The sequence below is a fragment of the Oryza sativa genome, chromosome 1 (genome assembly GCF_034140825.1).
Source record: "Oryza sativa Japonica Group chromosome 1, ASM3414082v1".
NCBI classification, from domain to species: domain Eukaryota; kingdom Viridiplantae; phylum Streptophyta; class Magnoliopsida; order Poales; family Poaceae; genus Oryza; species Oryza sativa.
The window spans coordinates 39,599,593-39,625,846 of record NC_089035.1 but is presented as its reverse complement, the minus strand read 5'-3'; the positions used below and the strand labels follow the sequence as shown (position 1 = coordinate 39,625,846).

General features: G+C 43.1%; 6 protein-coding genes across 6 annotated transcripts; 3 read left to right on the top strand and 3 right to left on the bottom strand.

Moving 5' to 3' along the window:
* Positions 1 to 482: 482 nt before the first annotated feature.
* Positions 483 to 3,316, top strand: LOC4325103 (ribonuclease 2). The gene is made up of 9 exons (XM_015794703.3): positions 483 to 777; positions 928 to 956; positions 1,097 to 1,170; positions 1,317 to 1,418; positions 1,558 to 1,561; positions 1,716 to 1,807; positions 2,020 to 2,181; positions 2,741 to 2,837; positions 2,928 to 3,316. Exons 1-9 carry the CDS (start codon positions 554 to 556, stop codon positions 2,996 to 2,998), a joined length of 855 nt encoding a protein of 284 aa, XP_015650189.1. The 5' UTR covers positions 483 to 553; the 3' UTR covers positions 2,999 to 3,316.
* Positions 3,317 to 3,795: 479 nt separating this feature from the next.
* On the bottom strand, positions 3,796 to 7,621 carry LOC4325102 (uncharacterized). The gene is made up of 5 exons (NM_001424300.1): positions 7,463 to 7,621; positions 6,491 to 6,857; positions 4,600 to 5,717; positions 4,299 to 4,494; positions 3,796 to 4,073 (listed from the first exon to the last, which is right to left on the bottom strand). The coding sequence occupies exons 2-4, from the start codon at positions 6,831 to 6,833 to the stop codon at positions 4,426 to 4,428; spliced, it is 1,530 nt and encodes a 509-aa protein (NP_001411229.1). The 5' UTR covers positions 6,834 to 6,857; positions 7,463 to 7,621; the 3' UTR covers positions 3,796 to 4,073; positions 4,299 to 4,425.
* A 2,339-nt stretch (positions 7,622 to 9,960) lies between these two features.
* Positions 9,961 to 12,984, top strand: LOC9269568 (cyclin-dependent kinase B1-1-like). Its single transcript, NM_001424299.1, is given in 7 exon segments — positions 9,961 to 10,546; positions 11,063 to 11,124; positions 11,234 to 11,345; positions 11,425 to 11,518; positions 11,899 to 11,968; positions 12,286 to 12,424; positions 12,647 to 12,984. Coding segments are annotated over 7 exon segments (912 nt in total). The 5' UTR covers positions 9,961 to 10,204; the 3' UTR covers positions 12,740 to 12,984.
* A 721-nt stretch (positions 12,985 to 13,705) lies between these two features.
* LOC107276811 (uncharacterized) lies at positions 13,706 to 16,963 on the top strand. The gene is made up of 4 exons (XM_015792396.3): positions 13,706 to 14,720; positions 16,143 to 16,283; positions 16,370 to 16,422; positions 16,639 to 16,963. Exons 1-4 carry the CDS (start codon positions 13,767 to 13,769, stop codon positions 16,670 to 16,672), a joined length of 1,182 nt encoding a protein of 393 aa, XP_015647882.3. The 5' UTR covers positions 13,706 to 13,766; the 3' UTR covers positions 16,673 to 16,963.
* A 782-nt stretch (positions 16,964 to 17,745) lies between these two features.
* LOC4325100 (60S ribosomal protein L5-1-like) lies at positions 17,746 to 20,637 on the bottom strand. Its single transcript, NM_001406189.1, has 9 exons — positions 20,541 to 20,637; positions 19,785 to 19,857; positions 19,610 to 19,701; positions 19,374 to 19,500; positions 19,203 to 19,282; positions 18,998 to 19,114; positions 18,697 to 18,831; positions 18,327 to 18,496; positions 17,746 to 18,242 (listed from the first exon to the last, which is right to left on the bottom strand). The coding sequence occupies exons 1-9, from the start codon at positions 20,541 to 20,543 to the stop codon at positions 18,125 to 18,127; spliced, it is 915 nt and encodes a 304-aa protein (NP_001393118.1). The 5' UTR covers positions 20,544 to 20,637; the 3' UTR covers positions 17,746 to 18,124.
* A 2,447-nt stretch (positions 20,638 to 23,084) lies between these two features.
* On the bottom strand, positions 23,085 to 25,999 carry LOC9271934 (60S ribosomal protein L5-2-like). Its single transcript, NM_001404913.1, has 9 exons — positions 25,903 to 25,999; positions 25,109 to 25,181; positions 24,920 to 25,011; positions 24,684 to 24,810; positions 24,513 to 24,592; positions 24,314 to 24,430; positions 24,015 to 24,149; positions 23,659 to 23,828; positions 23,085 to 23,572 (listed from the first exon to the last, which is right to left on the bottom strand). The coding sequence occupies exons 1-9, from the start codon at positions 25,903 to 25,905 to the stop codon at positions 23,455 to 23,457; spliced, it is 915 nt and encodes a 304-aa protein (NP_001391842.1). The 5' UTR covers positions 25,906 to 25,999; the 3' UTR covers positions 23,085 to 23,454.
* Between the last annotated feature and the right edge of the window lie 255 nt (positions 26,000 to 26,254).

Below are 26,254 nucleotides of genomic sequence, written 5' to 3'. Positions count from 1 at the left end.
TGATTGACCTTGGATTATTTGCGTTCTAAGATTTGTTTGATCAGATGCTGATTAATGTCACCTTTTGGCCTTAATCATATAAGGAATATTCCAAAGTTACCAAATCCACATGCCATGGCATCCCGGGCCAAAATGGTAATCAGCCTCCGGTTGCTTCACCTTGCAGGGCTCTTTATCTTAACCAATCTGGAAAAAAATTCACATGAATTCTGAGAAAAAATGTGTAGAAAACAACTCGAATACTTCAAAGCGAATAACAATCCATTTGAAGCCCACTACTTTGAAAGTTTGAAATGGATGAATTTTGCGGAAAAATATCTCTCGATAAAAATGCTAACCACCAAATCACTTGTAACTAACTGAAAACAGAAATGGTGCAGTAATTTCTGATTTGGCGGCGGGAGGGCCCCACCTGTCAGTGAGACGACCATCGCGGTAACCGCATCCAAATAAATCCACGTGGCCGCCACGCCGAGCGAATTGACCGTACAACCAAGCCGCAGAGAAGAGGAAGGCGGAATCAGTCGAGGGCGAGGCGGCGGCGGCGGCGGCGATGGCGACGGCGAGGAAGGCGCCGCGCATGGTGGCGATCTGGGCGGTGGTGGTGGTGGTGGTCGCCGCCGATCTGTTCGGAGCGGCGGTCGCGCGGTCGGCGTCGGCGCGTCACGCGGTGGGGAAGAAGCAGCGGGAGTTCGACTACTTCGCGCTGGCGCTGCAGTGGCCTGGCACCATCTGCGCCTCAACCCGCCACTGCTGCGCCATCAACGGATGCTGCCGGTAGAGCCTCCTCCTCCTCCTCCCCGTCTCCTCCCACCGCCGCCGCCGCACGCGCGCGCTCGTCGGCCGGTTTTGGTGGTCGTTACGATTTTCGCGCGCGCGCCGCGACCTTCGGAGATTTTTTTTCCCCTGATGCGGTTGCTTTTGCAGCTCGGAGCCGCTCCAGACGTTCACGATCCGTAAGTGCGCCGCGCGGCTGCTCGATCGATCGGTTTAATCCCACCCTCGCGTTCGATTTGGATGCCGTTTGCTGCTCGAGCGAATCAATTTCTGATTGATCGATGTGTGTGCGTGTGTATTTTGCGTACTGGATGAACAGATGGGCTGTGGCCGGACTACGACGACGGGACCTGGCCGGCGTGCTGCCGCCACACCAGCTTCGACATGGACAAGGTACTTGGCTGCAGAGCTCCTCCTCTTTGTAGCTCGAATGCTCGATGCTTACACGGTTAATTGAAAGAGTGACAATGACAAGGTGGTTGTGCTTTGGTGCTAACCTTATCGATGCATGGATTCGTCATTCGATTTTTGTGGTGTAGATATTGCCCCTGAAGCCGACGCTTGAGAAGTACTGGCCGTCCCTCTACTGCTCATCCTCTTCCACTTGCTTCAGTGGCAAGGGGCCCTTCTGGGCTCATGAGGTATATAAAAGTTTCAGAAGTCAAGAACTAATGGATTGGATTATACAAGTATACCTCTTTTGGATTTGCAACTGACCTTTTGTGCTGTTTTCCTGTCTGTTTGTCATATGGTATTCGATCATTCGCGGCATATCTTTAGTGGGGTAATGTTCTTCAAATCATTCCACCTTATGTTATGAGCTTTCTTATTGTTTAACTTTCTAACAGGAAGTTATTGATTCCACTTGAAATATCACGTAGTTATATTTACTAGGCACTGATTTGTCATTACTCAACTCAGCTTTCTTTTTTTCTCAGAGAAACATGGAACATGCTCATCCCCGGTAGTTAAGGATGAATTAGAGTATTTCACCACTGCTCTTGACCTCTACTTCAAATACAACGTCACGGTAAGCATTTGGGCTTGGGCTTACTAGTTGTAGGCTTGTAGCATCGAGTTGATTTACTTTCCAGACAAAAGTCACTGTGTCACAAATTACAGCAACAGTAGCCTTTTGTCCAAATAGGTCAGGGTGTTATAAGGACAAGGCCCAAGTTGAGCCACATGCCATGGCACAAAATCTTGTCCTTTTTCCTCTGATTAAATCGCACCGCATTGCAGGAAATGTTGGCAAGTGGTGGTATCCATGTTTCAAATGGTAAACAATATGCGCTAACTGATGTCATTGATGCCATCAAATGTGCTTTTGGGGCCTCACCGCAAATTGTTTGCAAGAAGGGCTCAGTTGAAGAACTGAGGTTATGCTTTGACAAAGATTTGAAGGTTAGCTCTCCTTTTTGTTCTTCGAACAACTTCCTACAGTTTGTATCATGAAAATTATGCTGCTTTTAGAATGAACGACCAACAGCATGCACATTTTGAAATTATGTTCCTACAGGCCTGCAGTTTCATTTGCTAAAACTCAAGCATTTACCAACCTCAAACATGCTACATCTTTCTATATGTATGCCTAATAGTGAAAACAAAAAACTTGATCACTGTTGAAACACCACTAAACTGTACGGAATTCAAGGTGATTATATGCATCATATAGTGTTTTCTGCTTGTGTTTCTTCATGCCCCTATTAAGGAATGTTTTATCTGTTGTGTTGAAATTTCTAAACATGTGCTGCATAAATTTTGACTGGTGAGTATTTTTCCCAAACTAGCTACCCATGTGAATATTTTCCCCAAAAGTTGGGAATGTGCGCAGTCCTGCACGTGTTATTTGGCAATGTCTCACATGGTCACATGTTGCATATGCTGTACAATAAAATACTATAATCTTTCTTTTTCAAAGAAAACCTGTACAATATTGCTAAACTCGGTGGTATATTTCCAGCCCCTTGATTGCCTTACTACTACTGCTACCAATGAAAACGTATCGAAGAAGAAGTATTGCCCTCGATACATCACCCTGCCAACATATGACCCCATAGGTAAGTTCAGTTGCTGGAATGTAAATCATTGTTCCAACTCTTGATGCGCATGCTAATCCTATTGTCTGATTCGTCTGAACATGATTGCAGTACATGCTAATTCTACTCGGGAGATCATAACAGTCGAAAGTGAGGTCTATGGATATCTTTACACATCCTAAGATACGATTACCGCGAGCAAGAATTACATGGCCATGATGAAGCCGGTAGTTCAGGGCTCTTAGCTGCTTAAGACATACTGGGGCCGGCATTGAGGTTCAAGGAAATGTATATCTAGATAACTCGATTATTACATTTGTAAGCACGGCACGCCAGAACAACGGAGAATGTGATTGTGTCTGAAAAATCAATTGCTTTATGTACTATGCAAGGTTGGAAAATAGTTCGTCCATGTATATAGTCATTGGTCAGGGTCATCTGCGACTGCAATCTGCTGAATTATAATGGACAGTGGCAATCGGTCTGAACTTTTCTGGCTACGAATATCTATCATGTATGTGCCCAGAGTACGTGTTGACATGGAGCAAGTCATCACGTGAATTTTGAGTACAATTCGTTAAGATCGTGCGAGACATTTTCGAGTGAAGAACTTTATTGTGTTGTCATCGTCAGTTATACATGTTCCCTTTGTACAGGTGAAAATGCACACTTTTGCACACCGGCAATTGCAGCAAATACAAACCAACAACTGTAGAACAGTACTCCCTCCCTCCGTTTCGAAATGTTTGACGCCGTTGACTTTTTAGCACATGTTTGACCGTTCGTCTTATTCAAAAAATTTAAGTAATTATTAATTCTTTTCCTATCATTTGATTCATTGTTAAATATATTTTCATGTAGGCATATAATTTTACATATTTCACAAAAGTTTTTGAATAAGACGAACGGTTAAACATGTGCTAAAAAGTCAACGGTGTCAAACATTTCGAAACGGAGGGAGTATAAATCAAGCGAGCATGGCACAAACAGCAACCAATTTTCATGTAGAAAAAGGTCGATCAAAATTCTTAAGTCACCAGCTGCGAACTACAGCATAAGGCGGTAAGGCCCGCAGACCGGGGCATACAACTTTTAACAGCTCTAGTCAAGTCTTACAACATTCAGATGTATTTTCACTTTCCGCTTTCCAGTGAAACCTGCCAATTCAGTGTCCTAGCCTGTAATTTTTCAATGGAATCAACCAGCACGGTACTTTGGTCATGTAGCAGCGGCTAGCACGTCCAGAAATGCATGAATCTGCAAAATATGACAAGTGTCATCAAAACTTCCAATAAAAGCAAAATAATGTTGAAGCATTATTGATTCACGGTTATTAAAATGATAAAGATGAATGTGGAGAGACTGCCAATAGAAAACAAAAAGCAAAACCAAGTATATATTACATGTACTTATCAAACTATGGAACTTCACTAAAGAAATAAAGGATTAACAAGTGGGGGGTACAGGAAGTGACTAACTTACTCTCAGAATTCATGGCCTAAAGATGCGCATCTGAGGTTGGAAAACAGAGCGAAGCCTGTACATACATCTCCATGACCCCATGAATTCACCCGAAAACTGGTGGGTTGTTGAACTCATGTTGTGAGGATCATCTAAAGCAAGCAAACTTTAGCCATGTTTTTAGATAATGAGAGGAAAGGTGATCTGGTATGTCTGCCTGCAGTAGTAGCAAGACAATCATAAGTATACCGAATAAAATAGACGGTGTTAATTTAGTGACTTCACTGAATGAAAAGTGTTAATAAAAAAGAAGATAGCATACAATGTCCCATGAAGCAGAAAAGCCATCAGTTGAAAGATACCAACATCCATGGTGCGATTCAATGCCCCTCCTATTGGAGGTACCAAGTTCAAGCAGCTGATCAAGATCGTCCTCGTCAGAATCATATCTCCGTCGCTTTCTCTTCCGATCTCTCTTTCTCCTTTTATGGCTACCTCTTATGAGATCCTCATCATCACTGTCTAGTGCAATTGAGTTCCCATCATTTTGGACCAATGGGTAATCATCAGCCTTGCGAAATTCTATTCTGTTACAAGTGAACAGATGCTCACAAGAATCAGCTGATTTGCACCCTTTTGACAATTCACAGAAAACTAGCCAGGACTGGATGCCTATCCACTTAAGTGCGTCCGGAAGTTCTGTATCCACAAATCCCTTCATGAGAGCAAAATGATCAGCATCAGTCAATTGATTAGTGCTCTTCAGAAGCTCTTGCATCTGTCCTTGTTCTTCCTCTTGTTCTTCATCATTCATGAGGCGCCAAAGTTGTCTGCCCTTAGAAATGACACAGTTCAATAGCACAAGTTCATCAAGAGATATGTGATCACTGTGTGCTGACAAAAGAACCTCAAGCCAACAGCATGGGAACACCATTTCCTTGCACTGTGAATTCAGCTTGATCAACTTCCCCAAAGCTCTCAAGAAATTAAGAAGCCTTTGTTCATCTAAATGAATAAGAAGATGTTGAGAAAGAGAAGAAAACTGCTCGTCCATCAAAAATTCATCAACTAACTGCCATGCATCTCTGGAATTCTCCTCATACATCAAGTAAACGAATTGATCTACAAAATATTCTGTGTCAATTTGCAGTATTTCACCGTCTTTGACGGAATCAGCAAGCTCTTCAGAAGACCAGAAGTCTGGGACATACTCCAGGAAATTTTCCACAGTCCGCAGAACATCGAGATCACGAAAATAATGGGGCTTAGTAGCAACAACAGCAGGAGACTGCCCATGCTTGCCTTTCCACTCAAGCTCTTCCCAACAAATATCACGATTCACAAATGCAAATTGAGAAAGTGCCCTAGCACCCTTCTTATGTGTCAATTCACCAGTAACCGCAAAGTGACCAAACCACTGCATTATCTGCTTTGGATTCCCTGTAGAACATAATAAATGGAATGTCACTATGTCAGAAAGAATAGATGCTCATGCTCCTGCCAGTATCAAACCAGTCTTTCTGGGTTGCAACAGAGACACAGAAAACTCAATATGCTTTGTATATTTGATTCAGGGCTTACTACAGCTGCACAGCACAAAAAGTTACATGGATGTTTAGCATGTTTTCAGTACACAAAGGCACTCACCCTACAATCTCTCTGACAAATTACACTAAATAAGATCATACAATCATATATGCAAGTATGCGAGAGCCAACTCATGTCAGTCAGTCCAAGTTGAGACCTAGATCACAGCCAAAAAATGGTTCTATACCTAAAACACAAATAGAAAAAGGCAGGAACAAAGCATGATGTTACTGTAGTGGAAACACCATTTCATCTTCTTCTAGTGTATGGCACATTTGTATTAATCTAAGAATGTGTTAAACTACTTGCATGAGTGAGGGACTGAGGGGCGGGCCACTAGTTACTACCCATTATGTGAAGAAGTAATTCAAACTGAGTGTACGCAATTATGCATAATTCCATATCTTGTATTGCCAACAAGCCAAACAGGCTTAATATTTTTATGCAACTGTAATAGAGGAACAAATGTCATATTTCTAGGTAAATCCCTAAACAGATATATCTCAACTAGAGTATGTTCTGGATACTGAACAGTGAGTCGCAGCAAGAAAAAGGAATATAAAACAGATATATGTGAGCAGCAGTAGAAAAATTCAGAGCATCGAGTTCTTAGTGTAATTCCTTACCTTGGAAGAAGTCCTCTAGCATCTGGCATTTCTTTGCTATAATAGAACCTGCTTTTTTGGGCTTTTTGTCAAAAATCATCCGCAGCAAGCGGGCAGCGACATCCCGTTTGGAATTTTTCATCCCCAAGAGATTGAGAAACAGGTCCCGCTGGCCATATGGGTCGAGCAAATGAATGGATGAGACCGTACTGCAGAGCCACATCCGAGCCTCATACCCACCTCCAGACTTTATAACCGACCTGATTATAGGCTCCACCTTGCCAAGAAGAGATCGCCTTGCTTTTACAGCATCTGTATCAACACTACCACCATCTGTGGTCCCTTGAAAAAAGAGTTGAACCATCTTCCAAGAGAGATTTTCTACCTCCTGAAATTGAAAGTTGCAAATTGCAATAACAATGTTTCACATTCTCCAGTCCTCATTGAAGTAACGCATATAGGTAACACTAAAACCTTAGATTGCCAAGTAAAATTCAACATGGATTTAACTTAGCCGAGATTTGATCCCAACACCTATTTATCTGTTGAAACGTCATAGGTAATTTTAATCGGAAACCCTAAACTGAAATGCAAAATTTAAAAGTTCCTGGCTAGGAAATAGAAACCGAAGCACAACAGGTACCAACTGAGACCTCTACGGCAGCGGGGCAGGTTAGCGTCTCTCACGATTCACGAACACCTCCAGGCCGACCAAGTCATGGAGGAGGAGGCGAGGCGGAGATGGGAGGCGAGGCGGAAGAGCAGCAAAGAGGAAGGGGGCGACAAGGAAAGGCCCCCTGCCCGAGGACGGCGGGAGGATGTGGCGTGAGGAGGAAGGCGGCGGCGGTGGCGGCGGCGGATCGAGCAGGCGAGGAGAGGAAAGCCTCACAACTCCCCCGAGCACCACGATCTCTCTCCAGCTCCAAGAGGACTCCGTGATTGCGACCAAATTCTCGACCAATTTGATGAACAGATTAGGAGCGCGACGCTTACCAGCTGGGCGCGGCGGGGGTTCCCAGTTCCCACTAGGGCACGACGAGGAAGAGAGGCGGTAGTATGCTCGTTGCGGTGAGCGGCGGCGGCGGCGGCGGCGGCGGAGCACCGAGCAGCGCGGCGCGGAGGATCGGAAAGAATGAGGCGGTGACGGTGAAATTGGAGAAATTTGCCACCCAATTCACATACTTTTTTTTTCTCGATTCATACTATCATTAGTAAATTTCAGAAAACTAAATGTTTTATGTTTTATGGTTGAAGTTACAGAAAAACACACATATTTTAACACTTACTCCCTCCGTCCCATAATATAAGGGATTTTAAGTTTTTTGCTTGCAACGTTTGACCACTCGTCTTATTCATAAAATTTTGAAATTATTATTTATTTTATTTGTGACTTACTTTATTATCTACAGTACTTTGAGCACAACTTTTCGTTTTTTATATTTGTAAAAAAAATTGAATAAGACGAGTGGTTAAACGTGGCAAACAAAAACTTAAAATCTCTTATATTGTATGACGGAGGGAATAGTAATTAAGTACATATATTTTTTTGGTAGTTTTTTTTTTCACAAAACCACAATATCAATGAATGGATTCACCTGTGAGATGACGTGGTTATTTTACCTAGGATGAGGACGTGGCATCCTATTAATTTCATGAGATGGCTGGTAATAGGATGCATGTCATTGTCCTATGTGGAACAACCAAGTCGACGTGGCATCCTATTAATTTCATGAGATGGCTGGTAATAGGATGCATGTCATTGTCCTATGTGGAACAACCAAGTCATCTCACGGGTGAATCTATTTATTGATAGTGTGGTTTTGTGAAACTACACTACCAAAATATATGTACTTAAATGCCAAATGTCAAAGCGTGTGTAGTTTTCTGCAACTTGGACCATAAAACATGTAGTTTTGTGAAATTTACTCTACAGTCATACTCCCTCCATAAAAAAACCAAACTAGTACTGAACGTGACATATTATAGTACAATAAATCTAGATATACCTATGTCTAGATTTGTAGTACTAGGATATGTCACATCCAGTATTAGGTTGGTTTTTTATACGACGGAGGGAGTACGTCTTTTGAAATGGGAAAATCTAAGGCCTTTCTGGTTTTCTGGTTTTAGTGTTAACGAGAGACTGTATAGGTACCTTAACAATATAGTACCAGTCCATCAAGCAACTAGAAAATATATTCCTATCTGTTTCAAATAAAAATTTATCCTTAAACTACTCATTCGATACACGATCCGATTACATGGTTGTGTTCAGAATTAAATCTTTATAACAAGCTCACACATGATTATGTTTTGATGAAAAAATACAAATTACTTTTATAATATTCTAAATTACTTTTAGATTTCACTAAATTACTTCTTAGACATATAAAGGTAAATTTAATAAATCCTAAAAGTAGAAGTAACTTAAAAAAAGAAAGTTACTTTGTCACGACATTAAAATTAGATCCGTTATGGAGGTAAAAATATGAGTATATCCAGAAAATTAATTTAATCAGTACAAATTATGCAATTCACTAAAAATGATAATAAAATAACAACTCACAACATTATGATTATATGAGGTAATTTAATCAAATCGGAAAGTAATTTATATATATGATAAAAGTAACTTACATATATAATAAAAGTAATTTACAACATAGACATTTCTTTCATCAAAACATAGTAATGTAAAATCCTGTTGTAAAGATTTAATTGCAATGAACACAATGGTATAATTGGATTATATATCGGGTATAAGTAATTTAAAATAAAAAACTGTAAAAAGAAAAAAAGATATGTATAATTTGGTATACTAGTAGGCAACCAGCTCTAAGATGAATCTCTGGTCAAGACAATATAACTTGCGGTTTCAACGTAGTCATGTCCTTTTAAAATATATCACCAAAACTATGAATTGTTTGATTCCATATCACCATTACTCTCCTTGTCTGTTTCTCTATATATCGCCACTACTGTCACCATTCCCCCGCATGTCAGCTACACACAAAATAATAAAAATTGGTGTGGCCCATGTGGCCCCACAAGCGAGGATGAAATGTATGTCCCATGGTTTTAATTATTTTTTCGGGATCCAATTGCCACGTAAGCGCCACGTCAATATCATGTGAGACGAAGACTTAGCCAAAGGAGTCACGTCAGTTAAAACCGAGCACAATACTACCGAGGGAACTTGTTTGCACGGTATTGTAAGATGGGAAATACGCTATACCTGGTTTTTGCATTCAAGCATGAATTTCAGATTCAGCGACAAATTAAGAGATCTAAAGTGAACTTATTCATGCCCCCACTGCCAAGTTCGCGTAGCCCACAGGCCACAAAGCCCATAACAACATCAAAGCCCAACCCCAACCCACTACCTCCCCTCAAGCACACAACGCTGCACATCCCCGCCGCTCCGCGAGTTGAAAAACTCGTGTTCCCTCAGATCCCGGCCGCCGCCCCCCCCCCCCCCCTCTCTCTCTCTCTCTCTCTCTCTCCCAGCGAGAGACGCGCGGTCTCTCTCTCGTGAACTGGAGAGTGGAAAAAGAGTGAGGAGACGACGCGCCGCCACCCACCCACTCGACCGTTGCCACCGCTGCTTCCCTTCCCCTTTCCATCCCCCCTCCTCCCCACGCTCCTCCCCCATTTCAAATCCCCCCCCCCCACACACACCCCCTTCCACCGCCGCCACCGCCGCCGAATCTAGGGTTCATCGGGGATTCGGGATCGATGGAGAAGTACGAGAAGCTGGAGAAGGTGGGGGAAGGGACGTACGGGAAGGTGTACAAGGCGCAGGACAGGGCGACGGGGCAGCTGGTGGCGCTGAAGAAGACGAGGCTGGAGATGGACGAGGAGGGGATCCCGCCCACCGCGCTGCGCGAGATCTCCATCCTCAGGCTGCTCTCCCAGTCGCTCTACGTCGTCCGCCTCCTCTCCGTCGAGCAGGCCACCAAGAACGGCAAGCCCGTCCTCTACCTCGTCTTCGAGTTCCTCGACACCGACCTCAAGAAGTTCGTCGACGCCTACCGCAAGGGCCCCAACCCTCGCCCCCTCCCCACCAACGTCATCAAGGTACACCTCTTGCCTGATTATCCCGTGTCTTCTCCGCTTCTGGGTTGGTTGCCTAGGTGAAAATCGGTTGCAGCAACCATGTTAGTGAAAATGAATGAAACACTAGATGTATGAGTTTTCAAATGACATTATTGATTTTTCAGTTTTTTTTTCACTATTCAGAGGCAAATACTGGGCCATGGAAGTGTGGATCAAATTAAATACGAAATGGAAAAAAAAATTAACAATCCTTATAGTTCCTATGTCTCTCTTTTTTTATATATATAATCTCTGATTGTTGGAGGTTTTTCCTTTGATTATTGTGAGACCTTTTACAAACAAAGATAGATGATGCACGACCGACTAATCGGTTAGTGGTTTCATATTCTGTCAAGTTGCACATTGCTCTAATTGCATAGAATTCACAATTGTTGCACGTTAATTATGCATACAACAACAGTGATCCAAGTTAGTTCTCTACAAATTTTATATGGCAATGAAAAGAAATGACTTCTTTTTTTTTTCAATTCCCTGCAGAGCTTCTTGTATCAGTTATGCAAAGGAGTCGCACATTGCCATGGCCATGGTGTCCTTCACCGGTTGGACTCTGTTCTCTCCCTGTGATTTATGTTGCTGGGCTTATCAGCCCCATACAGCATTGCAGTTGTTGATAACATGGTTTATACTTATTCCTGCTCAATTTTGTAGTGATTTAAAGCCACAAAACCTGTTGGTCGACAAGGAAAAGGGGATATTGAAAATTGCTGATCTTGGGCTAGGTAGGGCGTTCACTGTTCCTATGAAAAGCTACACACATGAGGTAATGTTTACACATCTCATCTGGGCTAATTTCTGAACATGCTCTAGCAATTTCCTTATATGTCTGTTTTGTGTTGCAGATTGTGACTCTTTGGTACAGAGCTCCTGAAGTTTTGCTTGGATCAACACATTACTCAACCGGTGTTGACATTTGGTCCGTTGGTTGCATCTTCGGTATGCTCCTTTTGATCTTTGTTACGGCTTTGTGGGGGCACTTCATTCTTATATTTGAAAAACCAAAAGCACAACCTGGATACAACTTTTAAACAAACGCACTAGCAGATTCATGGTCACCTGTTTATATCAACCTTTAAACAAAGGAGAGGTAGATGTGCACCAGCAGTTCTAAAGTTTTTCGTGTATGTGTTATCAAGGATTCTTTAGTTTTGAATGTGTGTGTATATTTGAGCTCCAATTTTTCATCGCTGTCATGATCTTTGAATTTCTGGCTGACTAAGCAGCATATATCATACTTTTGCTTCAAGTTTTTCCCTTGCTTTCAGTACAAAAAACATACTGCCTCCTCATTTTGATTCTCGTACTGTTCTATACAGCTGAAATGGTCAGAAGACAAGCTCTTTTTCCAGGTGACTCTGAGTTGCAACAGTTGCTTCACATTTTCAGGTCTTTCTTCCTTCTGCCTTTCATGATTAGCAAGAAGTGCAGTTATCATAATATGAGTTACATTGCTTATCTGCTAAGACAATGGTTTAATAATTTGATAATCGGTAGTTATTGCTGTAGATGATGATTTTTTTTCATAAATCCATGTTTGACATAGTCTGAACATATAGCTGTGTGATGAAAAATTGCCATGCTAGAATTTCATAAACTACTTTCTGTATAGTGTGTGATAGTTTGCCTCAGCCTGTATACCTTATGGTAATTTATTCAGGGAGTATTATGCATTAAGCCATTGACTAAAACCGACTTCTTAATAGGTTGTTGGGAACTCCTACTGAGGAGCAGTGGCCTGGAGTAACTGATTTGAGGGACTGGCATGAGTTTCCACAGTGGAAGCCACAGATTTTAGAACGTCAAGTCCCATCATTGGAGCCTGAAGGAGTTGACCTTTTATCGGTAAGAAAACTGATCTATACTGGTTTTCCATTTTGTCACTATTCGAAATTATTTAGGCTGTAAGATAATTTGAAGTTCTCCCTAATTTAATAGCTTCAAAGGAATCTTTTATGTATGATTTTGGTTGGTTTTAAATTGTGCCCAACTTCTCTTGATTTGCTAAATTGTGTTCAATTTTTCAACAAGATGTGAGGTGATAATATTGTGAATAATTTCTTGCAGAAAATGCTCCAGTATAACCCAGCAAATCGGATCTCAGCAAAGGCTGCTATGGAACACCCCTACTTCGACAGCCTCGACAAGTCCCAGTTCTAGTTTGTACCATGTGATTGACGAAGTCCATGTTCTGTTGTGTCATTTGATTATAAACGTGTTGCTGTTAGCAGCAAGGAAATTCGTTTTGCCTACTTAGCACCCTACTTTGTGATCCAACAAGGAAATCCGTTTGCCATCTAGGCAACTTGAATACAGTTTGAATGTAAAATGGGTTTGTTTCTATGCTGTATGGCATATGTATTATGGACAAGAAGGTTGCAATATATTTGCCTGTTTCTTTGACGAAGTATTGCCAAGCATTAGTTTCCACCTTTACACTTGCAATGATTTTATTAGTCGTTGTTTAGTAGATTATCAAATTCATTCATGTGCTCTGAGGGGCGATTTGCTTATATGTTAAAAATCTTTTTTGTGCTCTAAAAAGATGAAGCCATGGTCCAATATTTGTCACCGTAATTAGCTGGGATGCTGAAAATGATGAAGATGATTGATTAAGTTTGAAACTCATGAAAATAAAGATTAAGTTGGTGCACATAAAGCGAGAAAACTATTAGTACATGATTAATTAAGTTTTAATTATTATAAACTTAACAAATTGGTATATTTGATATTTTAAAGCAACTTTCATATAGAAATTTTTTCACAAAACGCACCGTTTAGTAGTTTGAAGAGCGTGCTTATGGAAATCGAGGTAAAATCTTAATCTTGAGAAAAAAAACATCAATTGACTTTCAATTCAACTTTAGTGAGATCAAGCATATACTATTAGTTTACGTTTTTTGAGCGTGTACTACTTTTCCGTTCCAAAATATAGATATTTTTTAGGTTAACACGGTTATTAAGAAATTAGTATGTGATAATTATTAAAGAAAATGTGTGATTAATTGAAAAGAGAACGTATGTGAAAGAGAATAGATGTGATTAGTTGAGAGGAAGACGTAGGAAAAAAAATTGCTTCATTTTAAGACAAGACACTGTATTATAAATAAATTTTTTTTGGATAAACTATTGTGCTAGAAATAATACCGAGGTAATAGGAAACTCATTTGCGAGTGAGTATGACATTATGTGTCATGCACACAGGTCGTCCACTCGTCCAACTTGGTCAAGGAAAATCAAATCCTTCGTCAGGACTCAGGACCCACCTGTCAGTGACGGCGCGCGCCCGCGAGTCACGGCGTCGGTCCGCCACTTCTCGCGTGTGTGCCGGGGCCCGACTATAAAGTGGCCCCGTGGTCCCAGTCGACTTGGAGTCGAAGCCTTCTCAGAATCACATCCAGAACATTCTAGATCCTTCCAGAAGCACGCGAGAGAGGGGAGGAGAGAGAGAGCAGTGGGGGAGAAGAGAACCATGGAGAGCGCGGGGAGCGGGTCCGGCCACGCGGCGACGCCGGTGAGGTACGTCGCCCTCCCGCCACCGCGGGGCGTCCGCGACGGCGGCGGCTGGAACGTCCTCGTGCCGGAGTCCATGGCCTCCGAGTGGACGGTGGCGCACGTCCGCGGGGTGGTTCGGGTGGCGTCGAGAGGCGGCGGCGCCCCGGAGGTTTCCGTCGACATGGCCGCGCTGCAGGCCGCGCTGAACGGCCGCCGCCGCGGCGACGACGACCCCGACCTCCATCTCCGCCCGGAGCGGGGCGGGGGCCGGGACGCGCTGACGCCGGTGAGGTACGTGGCCCTCCTGCTACCACGAGGCGTCCGTGACGGCGGCTGGAACATCCTCGTGCCGGAGGCCATGGCCTCCGAGTGGACGGTGGTGCACGTCCCCGCGGCAGCTGGCGTGGTTCGGGTGGCGTCGAGAGGTGGCGGCGCACCGGAGGTGTCCGTTAACATGGCCGCGCTGCAGGCCGCGCTGAACGGTCCCCGCCGCGGCGATGACCCCGACCACCTCCATCTCCGCTCGGGCCACAGCGGTGTGGGAGGAGGTGTTGCGGAGCGGGGCGGCGGTGGCGGCGCCGGCGGGCCGTGCTACGTCCCTGTGGTGTTCGTCCTCAACACCAGCAAGGAGGCCGAGAAAAAGGAGGTAAAGTATTCTCTCTGCCCTTTCCGTGCCATTTGCTTCACGAAACATGGAGCGGATGCCGCAGCAGCAGCGCCGCGGCGAATTTGCGGCGGTGGTACCGTGGTAGCGGTAGAACTCCATAGGGTTGTCGCCTTGTCGGATACTCGGATCTCGCTTGCTGGGGAAGGGCAATGCTCCAGGCGAGCAGCGGCCCAAAGTTTGGTTTGCCAAAATTATCGATGCCGTGATGGGATGAGTTGTTGATTGTTGTCAGTTCTAGTGGTGTGCTAGTTTTTCCGATGATGTGTCGCTGTCGCTGTAGTATTTCGTCGCCGCATGGATCGTTCCATGTACATGTGTGGATTCATTGTTTTACTTCACCTTACTTGATATAAAATAGTAGAGAAATGCACATAGTTATTTTTAGTCAATTATTTTTGTTGACGTACAGGTTGATTCAGCTGAAGGTTATTGAAAAATAATGTTCTGATTGCTTAGTAATTGAACTTGCGTGTCACTACTCACCAGTATCCACATATCGTTAAATTCATTTTACCTAATGCAAAATTTTGTGGAGAACACCTCAGTATATTATACTTCAGTTAGCTTTATCACTGTGAATCTGTGTGAGGGTTCCTAATGCTTTGTGTATGCGTGTGGTACTGGTAGACTGGTAGTACCTGAAGCTGTTGGATTGGACGTGGACATGTTATAAAAGTAACTGTGCTAAGCTGGTGCTTATGCAGTTTCAATAAATTTGGACTAGGACATTGATGTGCGTATCTATGCATTGTTCACCTAAAGAAATGAACATATATAAGTTACCTATTATTATTGATTCCGTTATTGCCTACGTATGTTATTGTTTGTTTTGTCTAAGTACACTGGATAATAAAACTTCACATAAGCATGCTAATTATGTATGTTATTGTTTATATAACTTGTACGTTTTGTGGGCACTGAAGGTAGAGTCTCAACTGTGATTCTAAAGAAACAATGGATGGCTAATTATTAGTTTGTTTTACTCAAGTAAATAGGTGAGCTTAATTAGATATCGTTGTTGTGTGATTAGCAACTTTGATTCTTTGAACGACTGTGCATGCTATCTTTGCTTGGTGACACGCAGATGCAACTGTGGATAGATCGAGTAGTTGGAACACAGACATGCATCTGTAATCAGTTAACTCTTCATCCTTTAACCTCTAACTTCTGAAGTTGTCTTCTGCCCTCTAGCTGTGTTCATGTTTGCGTTACAGTAATAAAATGGTGAACTGACAGTGATCACAACAGCTATTCTGTTCAGCCGTTTTGTTTACTGAGTGTTGAAGTGTAGTCTGATGTACACTATGGCATTCATTGGATGTCTCTTTTTTTAGTACTTTTGAAAACTATGCCACAAGCCCACAACTAAATACTTCCTTTTGTTTCTGTGCTTTCAACCAGCACCAAGCACGCATGATCAGTCTGCTCATGTTGTCAACCTTTGCTGTCTACCTCCTCTACGCTATGCAGCACATCTCCAAGGATACGTTCCTCACAGTGGAATTGCTTCAGTTTGTGGGCCACATTGTTATGTGGGCTGTGGTGAGTTATTGTCTCACTTCTAATCATTGACCCTTAATTTTTGTCATTGTACTATCCTACTAAGTTGCACCAACAATTCACAACAGGCCTCAAGAGTTGCTCGAAGCACAAACAGAAGTGAGCCTCGTCTTGTGCCAAGGTAACTCAATCACATCATCTTATATTCTTATGGGTATTTCAATTTGTTGCTGCTCCGTGCTCCTCCAAGTAGCTCTATTTAGCCCCTTGACGCTATATTCTTACCCAGCCTGGCATTACAGTTCTAGTCAAAATGTGTTCTTTCTGAACTGTGTAATATATCCGTCCTTATGTCTGGTCACTTACTCACTCACTCACTTGATGTTGTATCTTCCAGGTCTTTTATTACTGTGACCAAGAAGAACGCGTGAGAGAGACAATCAGTGTGCTCTCTAGTCTCTACCCCTTCGTCAGATGTTCAAGATGTTGGGAGTTTTTGCTACCTCGAGGCGATACTGTCCTCTGATGTCGCTTCTATTCGTTGGTTTCTACTTAGTAGTTAGATTGGCAATGGAAGTTGTTCTGCTCTCTTACCCATATCTGTGAATTGTGGATGTCTTACCGCTGCATATGTAGCAATACGGCAGAAATGATCACGAGTTTGCGACAGTTTGCTTCACATTTGCATGAGTATATTAGAGGATTAGTACTTTCAAGGTGTTGCCGGTAGTGTTGGCGTTCTCATGAACTCATGCTTGGATCTACATGAAATTTTGATATGCCTGCATTGTTCCTAAACTGATTCCTGCAAGCCGCTGCTCCCATAAGGCCGTAACTCGCTTCTAGTTGCAATACCCGCATATATTTTAGATTATATATTATCTTAGTTTGCATGTTTATGTATTAACCCATTAACTTTGACTAAAATCTGCGTCTGAAATGTTGCTGCGAAATGGCTGTCGTTTAAATTAGTCCATGAAGAGCTACCACCAAGTGAGATTCTCTCGCTTTGGCTTACTTAGTAAACCAATTTGAGATAGATTTGGAGCATCCGAGGCAGTAATATGTGAAATTTGAGATAGATTTGGAGGCGGTGTGCATTGTTAGCTATTACAAACCAGTTGTAAAGACTCTTAAAACTGGAGCATCTAAGACAGGAGTGTGTGAAAAAAAAATTGATTGAAGAGTTTTTCTCATGCTGGACTGTAAAGACTCTTAAAACTGGAAAATCTGAGACAGGAATGTGAGATTAAAAAAATTTGATTGAAGAGTTTTTCTCACGCTGGACGGTCAACAAAAATGTGTGAATACTTTTGATTGAATAGTTTTGACTCATGCTGGACGATGAACATTAGTTAATTAAGAGTTGTTGGTTCGTATACTGCCAAAATCTCTTCATATAGAACTATATGTCAAAATCTATCAAAACAAGCATCTATATGCTTCGCAATATCATCAACATAATGGATGAGCAAGCAAGCAATCAATCTCAAACCAAATGAATGCCTCAACAAGCGATCAAACCTCATCTAGTGTGTAAAGCGCCCAAGGGAACTCCAGTTTAGGACAATGCAGGCAAGAAGACCTGAAGATTGACTGCCCGTTGCTAAAAAGGAAAAAGTAACATAAAACACTGACAAGTGAAGAGCCAGGCAGAACACATTTTGATCAATATCCAAACGGCAGCTTCTCACATAAATAAGATAACCGATAGCTCCAGGTTGAGAACCAAAAACCGAAAGAAATAGGTTCTTTGAGCGGAGTTCAGAACATAAACAAAAATGCCTGTTGCAACTTGCAAGACTATACAGGTGAACTTAAATGCCATATGGAGTTTGTTTGGCAGCATAAAGATGGAACTACTGTGATAAGGCTAAACTCTTTCACTCATCATCCTCTTCCTCGTCATCATCATCAGCACCAGCAGAGGAGTTGAGAGCATTCAATCTTTCGACAAGACTGGCCTTCCTCTGTTCGTAGGTTAGCTTCTTGAGGTTGTATCTGAGACAAAGATGCAAGTTAGTTACAATCATACATGGACATCACAAATAATCTTTCCAGAAATCATCAGCCAGATTCATGTACCTCTTGTGGGTCGCCGGTTCCTTCTTGGTTGATTTGGCCATGGTAGGATCAGCACGGATGGCAGCATGGACCTTCTTGTACAGTGCTTCCATGCCATCAGCATCAATTCCCTTCTTGAGGTACTCACTGAAGTGGGCTTGGAATTTCTCAGGTTCCTCCTCCGCCATAGACTGCAAGAAGTACATAAGTAGAAATTTTAAACTGATGAGAATAAAAATCAAGCAGACTGAGCTAAACAGTAACAAATTTTCCAGCCTGCTTATAATGTTTTAGTCAATATTACAAGCATCAAGGCAGCTACATAACTCCTAATACAACACACAGCAATGTCAAAATAGCACGAACAATTGATCTAATAGTGCCAGCTCACCCTCATGTAGTCAGCCACGTGCCCACCGTAGATGTACTTGCGGTGAATATCAGAATCAAGCTGCTTCTCGTCCTTCTTGAACCCAGCAAACCTCTTGTCACTGTGAGGAATGTCAAGACCACCATCCAAAGCTCCCTGCAGAAGAAAAGAGAAGTATATCCACATGAGCTACTAATACAGATCAACAATCCAAAGGTTATCGTAACGGTTGTGTTTCTAAAAGAGCTGAGGAATTTGATGTTCAAGTGATAAATCAACTATTATTACAGCAGCCAACAGTTGCGATCAAAGCACAACACACCTTGAGGGCACCAAAGACACGGTTTCCAGTGGTTGTCCTAATGAGGCCAACATCCAAGAGAGCACGGAAAGGCCGCCTTTCATCAGCTGGTTCAACATAGTAGTCCTCCCCAGTGGCCTAACCAAAGGAATCATACATATCAAGATCAAAATCAGCATGAGCATGAGCATATAGAGTAAAAAATTTATAAGGATTGTATTTGTACCTCAATATTGCCCTCGTACTCCTGGTCCAAACCACGGAGCTTGAGCACACGGCGAGCCAAAAGCAAGCCAGTGCAATAAGCTACACAATGCATCAAAACAGAGGAATTAAATTGCATTCATACAGCAACACAAACCAGCATTCTGCGTATTCATTCAACTGAGGAAACTACCTGCCGCATAGTTGGTGAGACCAACTTCAAGACCATAGCGAGGCAGCTCATGGGAGTAGGCAGCAGCCATCACGATATCACCAGCAATGGTAGCATAGACAATTTGAGCTGTGATATCTTTGTTTGTCTAATGTACTATTAAGGCATACAGTATGATAATAACAAATATATAGTATAATAACCAGAATTTACGAGGAAATGCATAAATATCATGATACAAAGAACAAAAAGGATACAAATCTCACAACGAAGCGGTACTTCGGTGTGTTGTACTTGTTCTTATCTTGGTTGGTGAGCCTAATCCTGGCCCTGTAGTCAGTCTTGCCCTCTGCAAACAATGACAAATGAGATTAAGTACGTCAAAACCTTGACTTGACTTGGAAACGCCTCGGTCTCTTGAACTTGACTTACGCCTCCGTCTCTTGAACTTGACTTGGAAACGCTTGTGGTAGGCATTGGTCTTCTGGGTCTTGACAAACCCTCCCTGGAGAGACATTATCATATTAATACAAACAGCATAAAAACTGAAGGCAAGCAAACATGTGAAATAGACTTAAATTTGAGAACTTCCTAAACGCATATCGAAACACTGCAATTTTATTATCAAGCAGTCAGTTAGGATAGCAAATGTATTGGTGCAACTAGACAACGGAACCATCTAAAATCCAATATCCAGAAAAACTGATAGAGCTAGACAAGCATATGAAATTTGTGCTGGTTGTAGCAATAGATAGTGTTTGTGACAACTACTATACTACCACTACTGGGATGTGGCAACCCACCTAAGTGGCTCTACTGAACAAAACAATCAAGATGGATGGCACGAACTACTGCAAAATGCAACCGCGAAAAGAAGAGATGCTAGCAACATCAAATGGGAAGCACGACGACCGAAATGCCAAAATACATTATCGTTTAAGCAAGAAATCTACATGACACCATAGATCCCTACCGGATCGAAATGGATCCCGAGAACCGAGCATCATATCCATCGCCACAAACGCAAATAACCTCGCAGCCGCACTACCAATCACCCACCGAGCTAATCAAGGACACCCATGAACCAAACCGCGACGCAGCGAATCAAGAACGAAACAGCACAGCACGCAGCGACCGATTCTAGCAGGGCTGCAAGGAGGTTGAGAGGATGGAGTGTGAGGATCTTACCATGTCGCTCGCCTGCTGTGGCTGCTCCGCTGCGGCGGCGGCGGCGCGTGGAGGAGCGAGGAGAGGGGAGAGGTGGGAGAAGGAATAGTTAGGGTTTATAGCGGCGGCTGCCCTCGAGCCCTTTTATCCATCCACTCGAAGAAGAAACCCGAGTCGCGCGAGCGCATCGGGCGGACGGATGCGGTGCGGGAGATGGATCGGACGGCTCAGATCGTCTTGAGGGGTTGCTCTCCGCGGCTTGATGGGCCTCAGTCTGTGGGCCTGGGAAAGGAGATAATTCCTCGTTGGAATAAGTCCGTTTTGCGTCCCTTTTCTGTTACGCTTGCGTGAATAATATCCCTCAACCGGAAAACTGGGTATAACGCCTCCTTCTCTGAAAACCAGAGTAAATCACCTCCCTCGCGGTTTCGGAGACGGTTTTGTCCTACGTGGCAGCTTTGATTCTGCTGACTAGCTGAGTCAGCTTATGGGTCCCACTCGTCAGCAACTCTCCTCTTCCCCTATTATCTTTTACATCTCCCGTGGCGCCAGCGAGACAAGCGCTGAATGGAGGACTGGCGGAAGTCACGGCGGCGGTGTTCCGGCTCCGTCCGCGTTGGACCAGCGACGCGCGCGCTTGGGGAGGTGAGGCGGCGACACTACCGATCTCGCTTAAGATGGGGGATGCCGAAGCTCGGGGAGGTCGCGGTGGCGGCGTTCCAACTCCATCAACGTTGAACCAGCGACGCACGGTCAACAACCCCTGTGCCGCATCCTCCCGTGCCAACTCTGTGTCTGCCGGCGTCCATCTCCGTCGGGATGCCAGGGACGTCGGGGACATGTGCCGCCGACCACGCCCCACCATAGTAGAAAAAGTCGGACCGAGGACTGACCCGATGAGCTTGTCGGTTCACTGGTTAGACCCCGGTTCATCGGTCGGACCGTGGTTCTATGTATTAAGTAAATTAGTGTTCATTCCGTTCAGTAACATAATCACATCATCTTATATATTCTTATGGGTATTCAATTTGCTGCTGCTCCGTGCTCCTCCAAGTAGCTCTGTTTAGCCCCTTGACGCTATATTCTTATCCAGCCTGACATTACTGTTCTAGTCAAAATGTGTTCTTTCAGAACTGTGTAATCATCCGTCCTTATGTCTGGTCACTCACTCACTCGATGTTTGTATCTTCAGGTCTTTTGTTAATGTGACCAAGAAGAACGCGCGAGAGACAATCAGTGTGCTCTCTAGTCTCTACCCCTTCTGTGTCAGATGTTGATTTGATAAAACTAATTTAGTATTATAAATATTAATATATTTGTTTATAAACTTAGTCAAATTTGAAATAGTTTGATTTTGACCAAAGTCAAAACGTCATATAACCTAAAACGGAGAGAGTACTTAGTAGTTAGATCCACGCTGGAAGTTATTCTGCTCTCTTACCATGTACTTCCTCCGTCCCAAAATGAAGCTATTTTTAAGGTTGGCACGGGTATTAAGAAATTAGGTGAGAATGATTGGAGGAAGTGTGTGATTGGTTGAAAAGAGAAAATAGGTGAAGAAGAATGTTGTGATTGGTTGAGAGGAGGAGGTAGGTGAAGAAATAGGTTTATTTTGGGATAAGACACTGTATTAGAAATAGGTATATTTTGAGACGGAGGGAGTATGTGAATTGTGGGTAGTACACATGACGGCACCATATGTACGTTGCAATACAGCAGAAATGATCACGAGATGCGACATTGCTTCACATTTTGCATGAGTATGCTGACGAGATTTCAGTATGCTTCGTTGTTATATTAGAGGATTAGTACTTTTAAGGTGTTGCAGGTAGTGTTAGCATTCTCATGAACTCATGCTTGGCAAGTTGGCATAATCCGATCATATAGATCTACATGAAATTTTGATATGCCTGCATTGTTCATAAACTGATTCCTGCAAGCCGCTGCTCCCGTGACTCCCTTCTAGTTGCGGTACCGCTTATTTTTATTATCTTAGTTTGGATGTCAATCCATTAACCCATTAACTTTGACTAAAAATCTAAAATCTGCTTCGGAAATGTTGCTGCGAAGTGGCTGTCGTTTAGATTAGTTCATGAAGAGCTACCAAGTACCAAGTGAGATTCGCTCGCTTTGGCTTACTTAGTTGTAACAAACCAATTTAAAAGACGAATTGGTGAAAATTGGAGCATTCGAGGCAGTAATATGTGAAATTTGAGATTGATTTGGAGGCGGTGTGTGCATTGTTAGCATTACAAAACCAGTTGTAAAGACAAACAGGAGAATCTAAGACAGGAATGTGTGAATTTTTTTTTAGATTTTATAGTCTTTTTCAATCCTCATGCTGGACAATCAACAAGAATGTGTGAAAATATTTTATTCAAAGAGTTCTAACTCATGCTGGACGGTAAACTTTAGTTAGAAAATAGTGATGGACTCGTATTTCCTGCCAAAATCACTATATAGAAACCATATGTCAAAATCTGTCAAAACTAGGAACTACATGCTTCACATTGTTATCAACATAATGAATGAGCAAGCAAGATGTCAATCTCAAACTGAATGAATGACACAAGCAAGCGATCAAACTTCATCTAGCGAGTAAAGAGCCCAAGGCAGCTCCAGTTCAGAATAAATGCAGGCAAGACCAGCAGATTTGACTGCCCATTGCTAAAAAGGAATAACATAAAACAAAGACAAGTGAAGAGGCAGGCAGAACACAATTATATCAATATCCAAACGGCAGCTTCTCACATAAATAAGATAACTGATAGCTCAAGGTTGAGAATCAAAAACCGAAAGAAATAGGTTCTTTGAGCAGAGTGCAGAACATAAACAAAAATGCCTGTTGCAAATTGCAAGACTACAGGTAAACTTAAATGCCATATGGAGTTTGTTTGGCAGCATAAGATGAAACTACTGTGATAAGGCTACTCTCTCACTCGTCATCCTCTTCCTCGTCATCATCATCAGCACCAGCGGAGGAGTTGAGAGCATTCAATCTTTCGACGAGACTGGCCTTCCTCTGCTCGTAGGTCAGCTTCTTGAGGTTGTATCTGCAGCAAAGAGATGGCAAGTTAGTTACATCATACATGGACATCACAAATAATCTTTACGAAAATCATCAGCCAGCTTAATATACCTCTTGTGGGTAGCCGGTTCCTTCTTGGTCGATTTGGCCATGGTAGGATCGGCGCGGATGGCAGCATGGACCTTCTTGTACAGTGATTCCATGCCATCAGCGTCAATTCCCTTCTTGAGGTACTCACTAAAGTGGGCTTGGAATTTCTCAGGTTCCTCCTCAGCCATAGACTGCAACAAGTACATAAGAAGAAAATTTATCCTGATGACAATCAAAATAAAGCAGACTGAGCTAAACAGTAACAAATAATCCAAACTTTATATAATGCTTTAGTCAACGTTATAAACATCAAGGCAGCTACATAATTCCTAATACAACCCACAGCACGAACAATTGATCTAATAGTGCCAGCTCACCCTCATGTAGTCAGCCACGTGCCCACCGTAGATGTACTTGCGGTGAATATCAGAATCAAGCTGCTTCTCGTCCTTCTTGAACCCAGCAAACCTCTTGTCACTGTGAGGAATGTCAAGACCACCATCCAAAGCTCCCTGCAGAAGAAGAGAAGTATATCCACATGAGCTACTAATACAGATCAACAATCCAAAGGTTATATTGACGGTTGTGTTTCTAAAAGAGCTGATGAATTTGATGTTCAAGTGACAAATCAACTATTATTACAGCAGCCAACAGTTGAGATCAAAGCACAACACACCTTGAGGGCACCAAAGACACGGTTTCCAGTGGTTGTCCTAATGAGGCCAACATCCAAGAGAGCACGGAAAGGCCTCCTTTCATCAGCTGGTTCAACATAGTAGTCCTCCCCAGTGGCCTGACCAAAGGAATCATACATATCAAGATCAAGACCAGCATGAGCATATAGAGTAAAAAAATTATAAGGATTATATTTGTACCTCAACATTGCCCTCGTACTCCTGGTCCAAACCACGGAGCGTGAGCACACGACGAGCCAGAAGCAAGCCAGTGCAGTAAGCTACACAATGCATCAAAACAGAGGAATTAAATTGTATGCATACAGCAAGACAAACCAGCATTCTGCATATTCATTCAGCTGAGGAAACTACCTGCCGCATAGTTGGTGAGACCAACTTCAAGACCATAACGAGGCAGCTCATGGGAGTAGGCAGCAGCCATCACGATATCACCCGCAATGGTAGCATAGACAATTTGAGCTGTGATATCTTTGTTTGTCTAATGTACTATTAAGGCATACAGTATGATAATAATAAAGATATGGTATAACAACCAGAATTTACGAGGAAATGCATAAATACCATGATAAAAAGAACTAAAAGGATACAAATCTCACAACGAAGCGGTACTTCGGTGTGTTGTACTTGTTCTTATCTTGGTTGGTGAGCCTAATCCTGGCCCTGTAGTCAGTCTTGCCCTCTGCAAACAATAACAAATGAGATTAAGTACATCAAAACCTAGCTATATTACAAGCACAGAATGCATGAGCCACATGAAAGGATTATATTGAACTTACGCCTCCGTCTCTTGAACTTGACTTGGAATCGCTTGAAGTAGGCATGGGTCTTCTGGGTCTTGACAAACCCTCCCTGGAGAGACATTATCACATTAATACAACAGCATAAAAACTGAAGGCAAGCAAACATGTGAACTAGACTTAAATTTGAGAACTTCCTAAACGCATATCAAAACACTGCAGTTTTATCATCATGCAGTCAGTTAGGATAGCAAATGTACTGCAGCAACTACACGACTGAACCATCTAAAATCCAATATCCAAAACACATAAATCTCTGATGCGTAGGAGTATAACTGATAGAACTAGACAAGCATGTGAAATTTGTGCTGGTTGTAGCAACTAGATAGTGTTTGTGACATCTAGTATACTTCCACTACAGGGATGTGGCAATACACCTAAGTGGATCTACTGAACAAAACAATCAATATGGATGTCACGAACTACTGCAGAATGTTACCGCAAAGAGAAGAGATGCTAGCAACCATCAAATGGGAAGCACGCCGACCGAGATGGCACAACACATCGTCGTTTAAGCAAGAAATCTATATGACGCCATAGATCCCTACCGGATCGAAATGGATCCCAAGAACCCAGCATCATATCCATCGCCACAAACGCAAAAAACCTCGCAGCCGCTCTACCAATCACCCACGGAGCTACCACCACATAAAACCTTCACGAACCAAACCGCAACGCGGCGAATCGAGAACGAAACAGCACAGCACAGCACGCAGCGACCGATTCGAGCACGGGCCGTAACGAGGTAGAGAGGATGGAGCAGAGGATCTTACCATGTCGCTCGCCTGCTGTTGCTGCTCCGCTGCGGCGGCGGCGGAGGGGGAGGAGCGAGGAGAAGGGAGAAGGTGGGAGAAGGAATGGTTAGGGTTTATAGCGGCGGCTGCCCACGAGCCCTTTTATCCTTCCTCTCGAAGAAACCCTAGTCGCGGGAGCGCATCGGGCGGACGGATGCGGTGCGGGAGATGGATCGGACGGCTCAGATCGTCTTGAGGGGTTGCTCTCCGCGGCTTGATGGGCCTCAGTCTGTGAGGCTGGGAAAGGAAATGTTTCCTCGTTACCAGCCCAAATAAATTTGCAGGCCAGCATTAGTCCCATCTTCTACGAACGGATGGCCTGCAGGGGATT

Bases quoted from the DNA above. Each gene is read 5' to 3' on its own strand.
- LOC4325103 (XM_015794703.3), top strand. From the start codon at position 554: ATGGCGACGGCGAGGAAGGCGCCGCGCATGGTGGCGATCTGGGCGGTG. The intron at 778-927 runs GTAGAGCCTCCT...TTGCTTTTGCAG, and splicing joins GCCATCAACGGATGCTGCCG to CTCGGAGCCGCTCCAGACGT. The intron at 2,838-2,927 runs GTAAGTTCAGTT...ACATGATTGCAG, and splicing joins GCCAACATATGACCCCATAG to TACATGCTAATTCTACTCGG.
- LOC4325102 (NM_001424300.1), bottom strand. From the start codon at position 6,833: ATGGTTCAACTCTTTTTTCAAGGGACCACAGATGGTGGTAGTGTTGAT. The intron at 5,718-6,490 runs GTAAGGAATTAC...TATGTTCTACAG, and splicing joins GCTAGAGGACTTCTTCCAAG to GGAATCCAAAGCAGATAATG. The intron at 4,495-4,599 runs GTATGCTATCTT...CTACTACTGCAG, and splicing joins TTTCTGCTTCATGGGACATT to GCAGACATACCAGATCACCT.
- LOC107276811 (XM_015792396.3), top strand. From the start codon at position 13,767: ATGTGTCATGCACACAGGTCGTCCACTCGTCCAACTTGGTCAAGGAAA. The intron at 14,721-16,142 runs GTAAAGTATTCT...GCTTTCAACCAG, and splicing joins AGGAGGCCGAGAAAAAGGAG to CACCAAGCACGCATGATCAG. The intron at 16,284-16,369 runs GTGAGTTATTGT...AATTCACAACAG, and splicing joins ACATTGTTATGTGGGCTGTG to GCCTCAAGAGTTGCTCGAAG.
- LOC4325100 (NM_001406189.1), bottom strand. The intron at 19,115-19,202 runs GTACAAATACAA...TCCTTTGGTTAG, and splicing joins AGTACGAGGGCAATATTGAG to GCCACTGGGGAGGACTACTA. The intron at 18,243-18,326 runs GTACATGAATCT...TCTTTGTCTCAG, and splicing joins GAACCGGCGACCCACAAGAG to ATACAACCTCAAGAAGCTAA.
- LOC9271934 (NM_001404913.1), bottom strand. The intron at 23,829-24,014 runs GTGAGCTGGCAC...TACTTGTTGCAG, and splicing joins ACGTGGCTGACTACATGAGG to TCTATGGCTGAGGAGGAACC. The intron at 23,573-23,658 runs GTATATTAAGCT...TCTTTGCTGCAG, and splicing joins GAACCGGCTACCCACAAGAG to ATACAACCTCAAGAAGCTGA.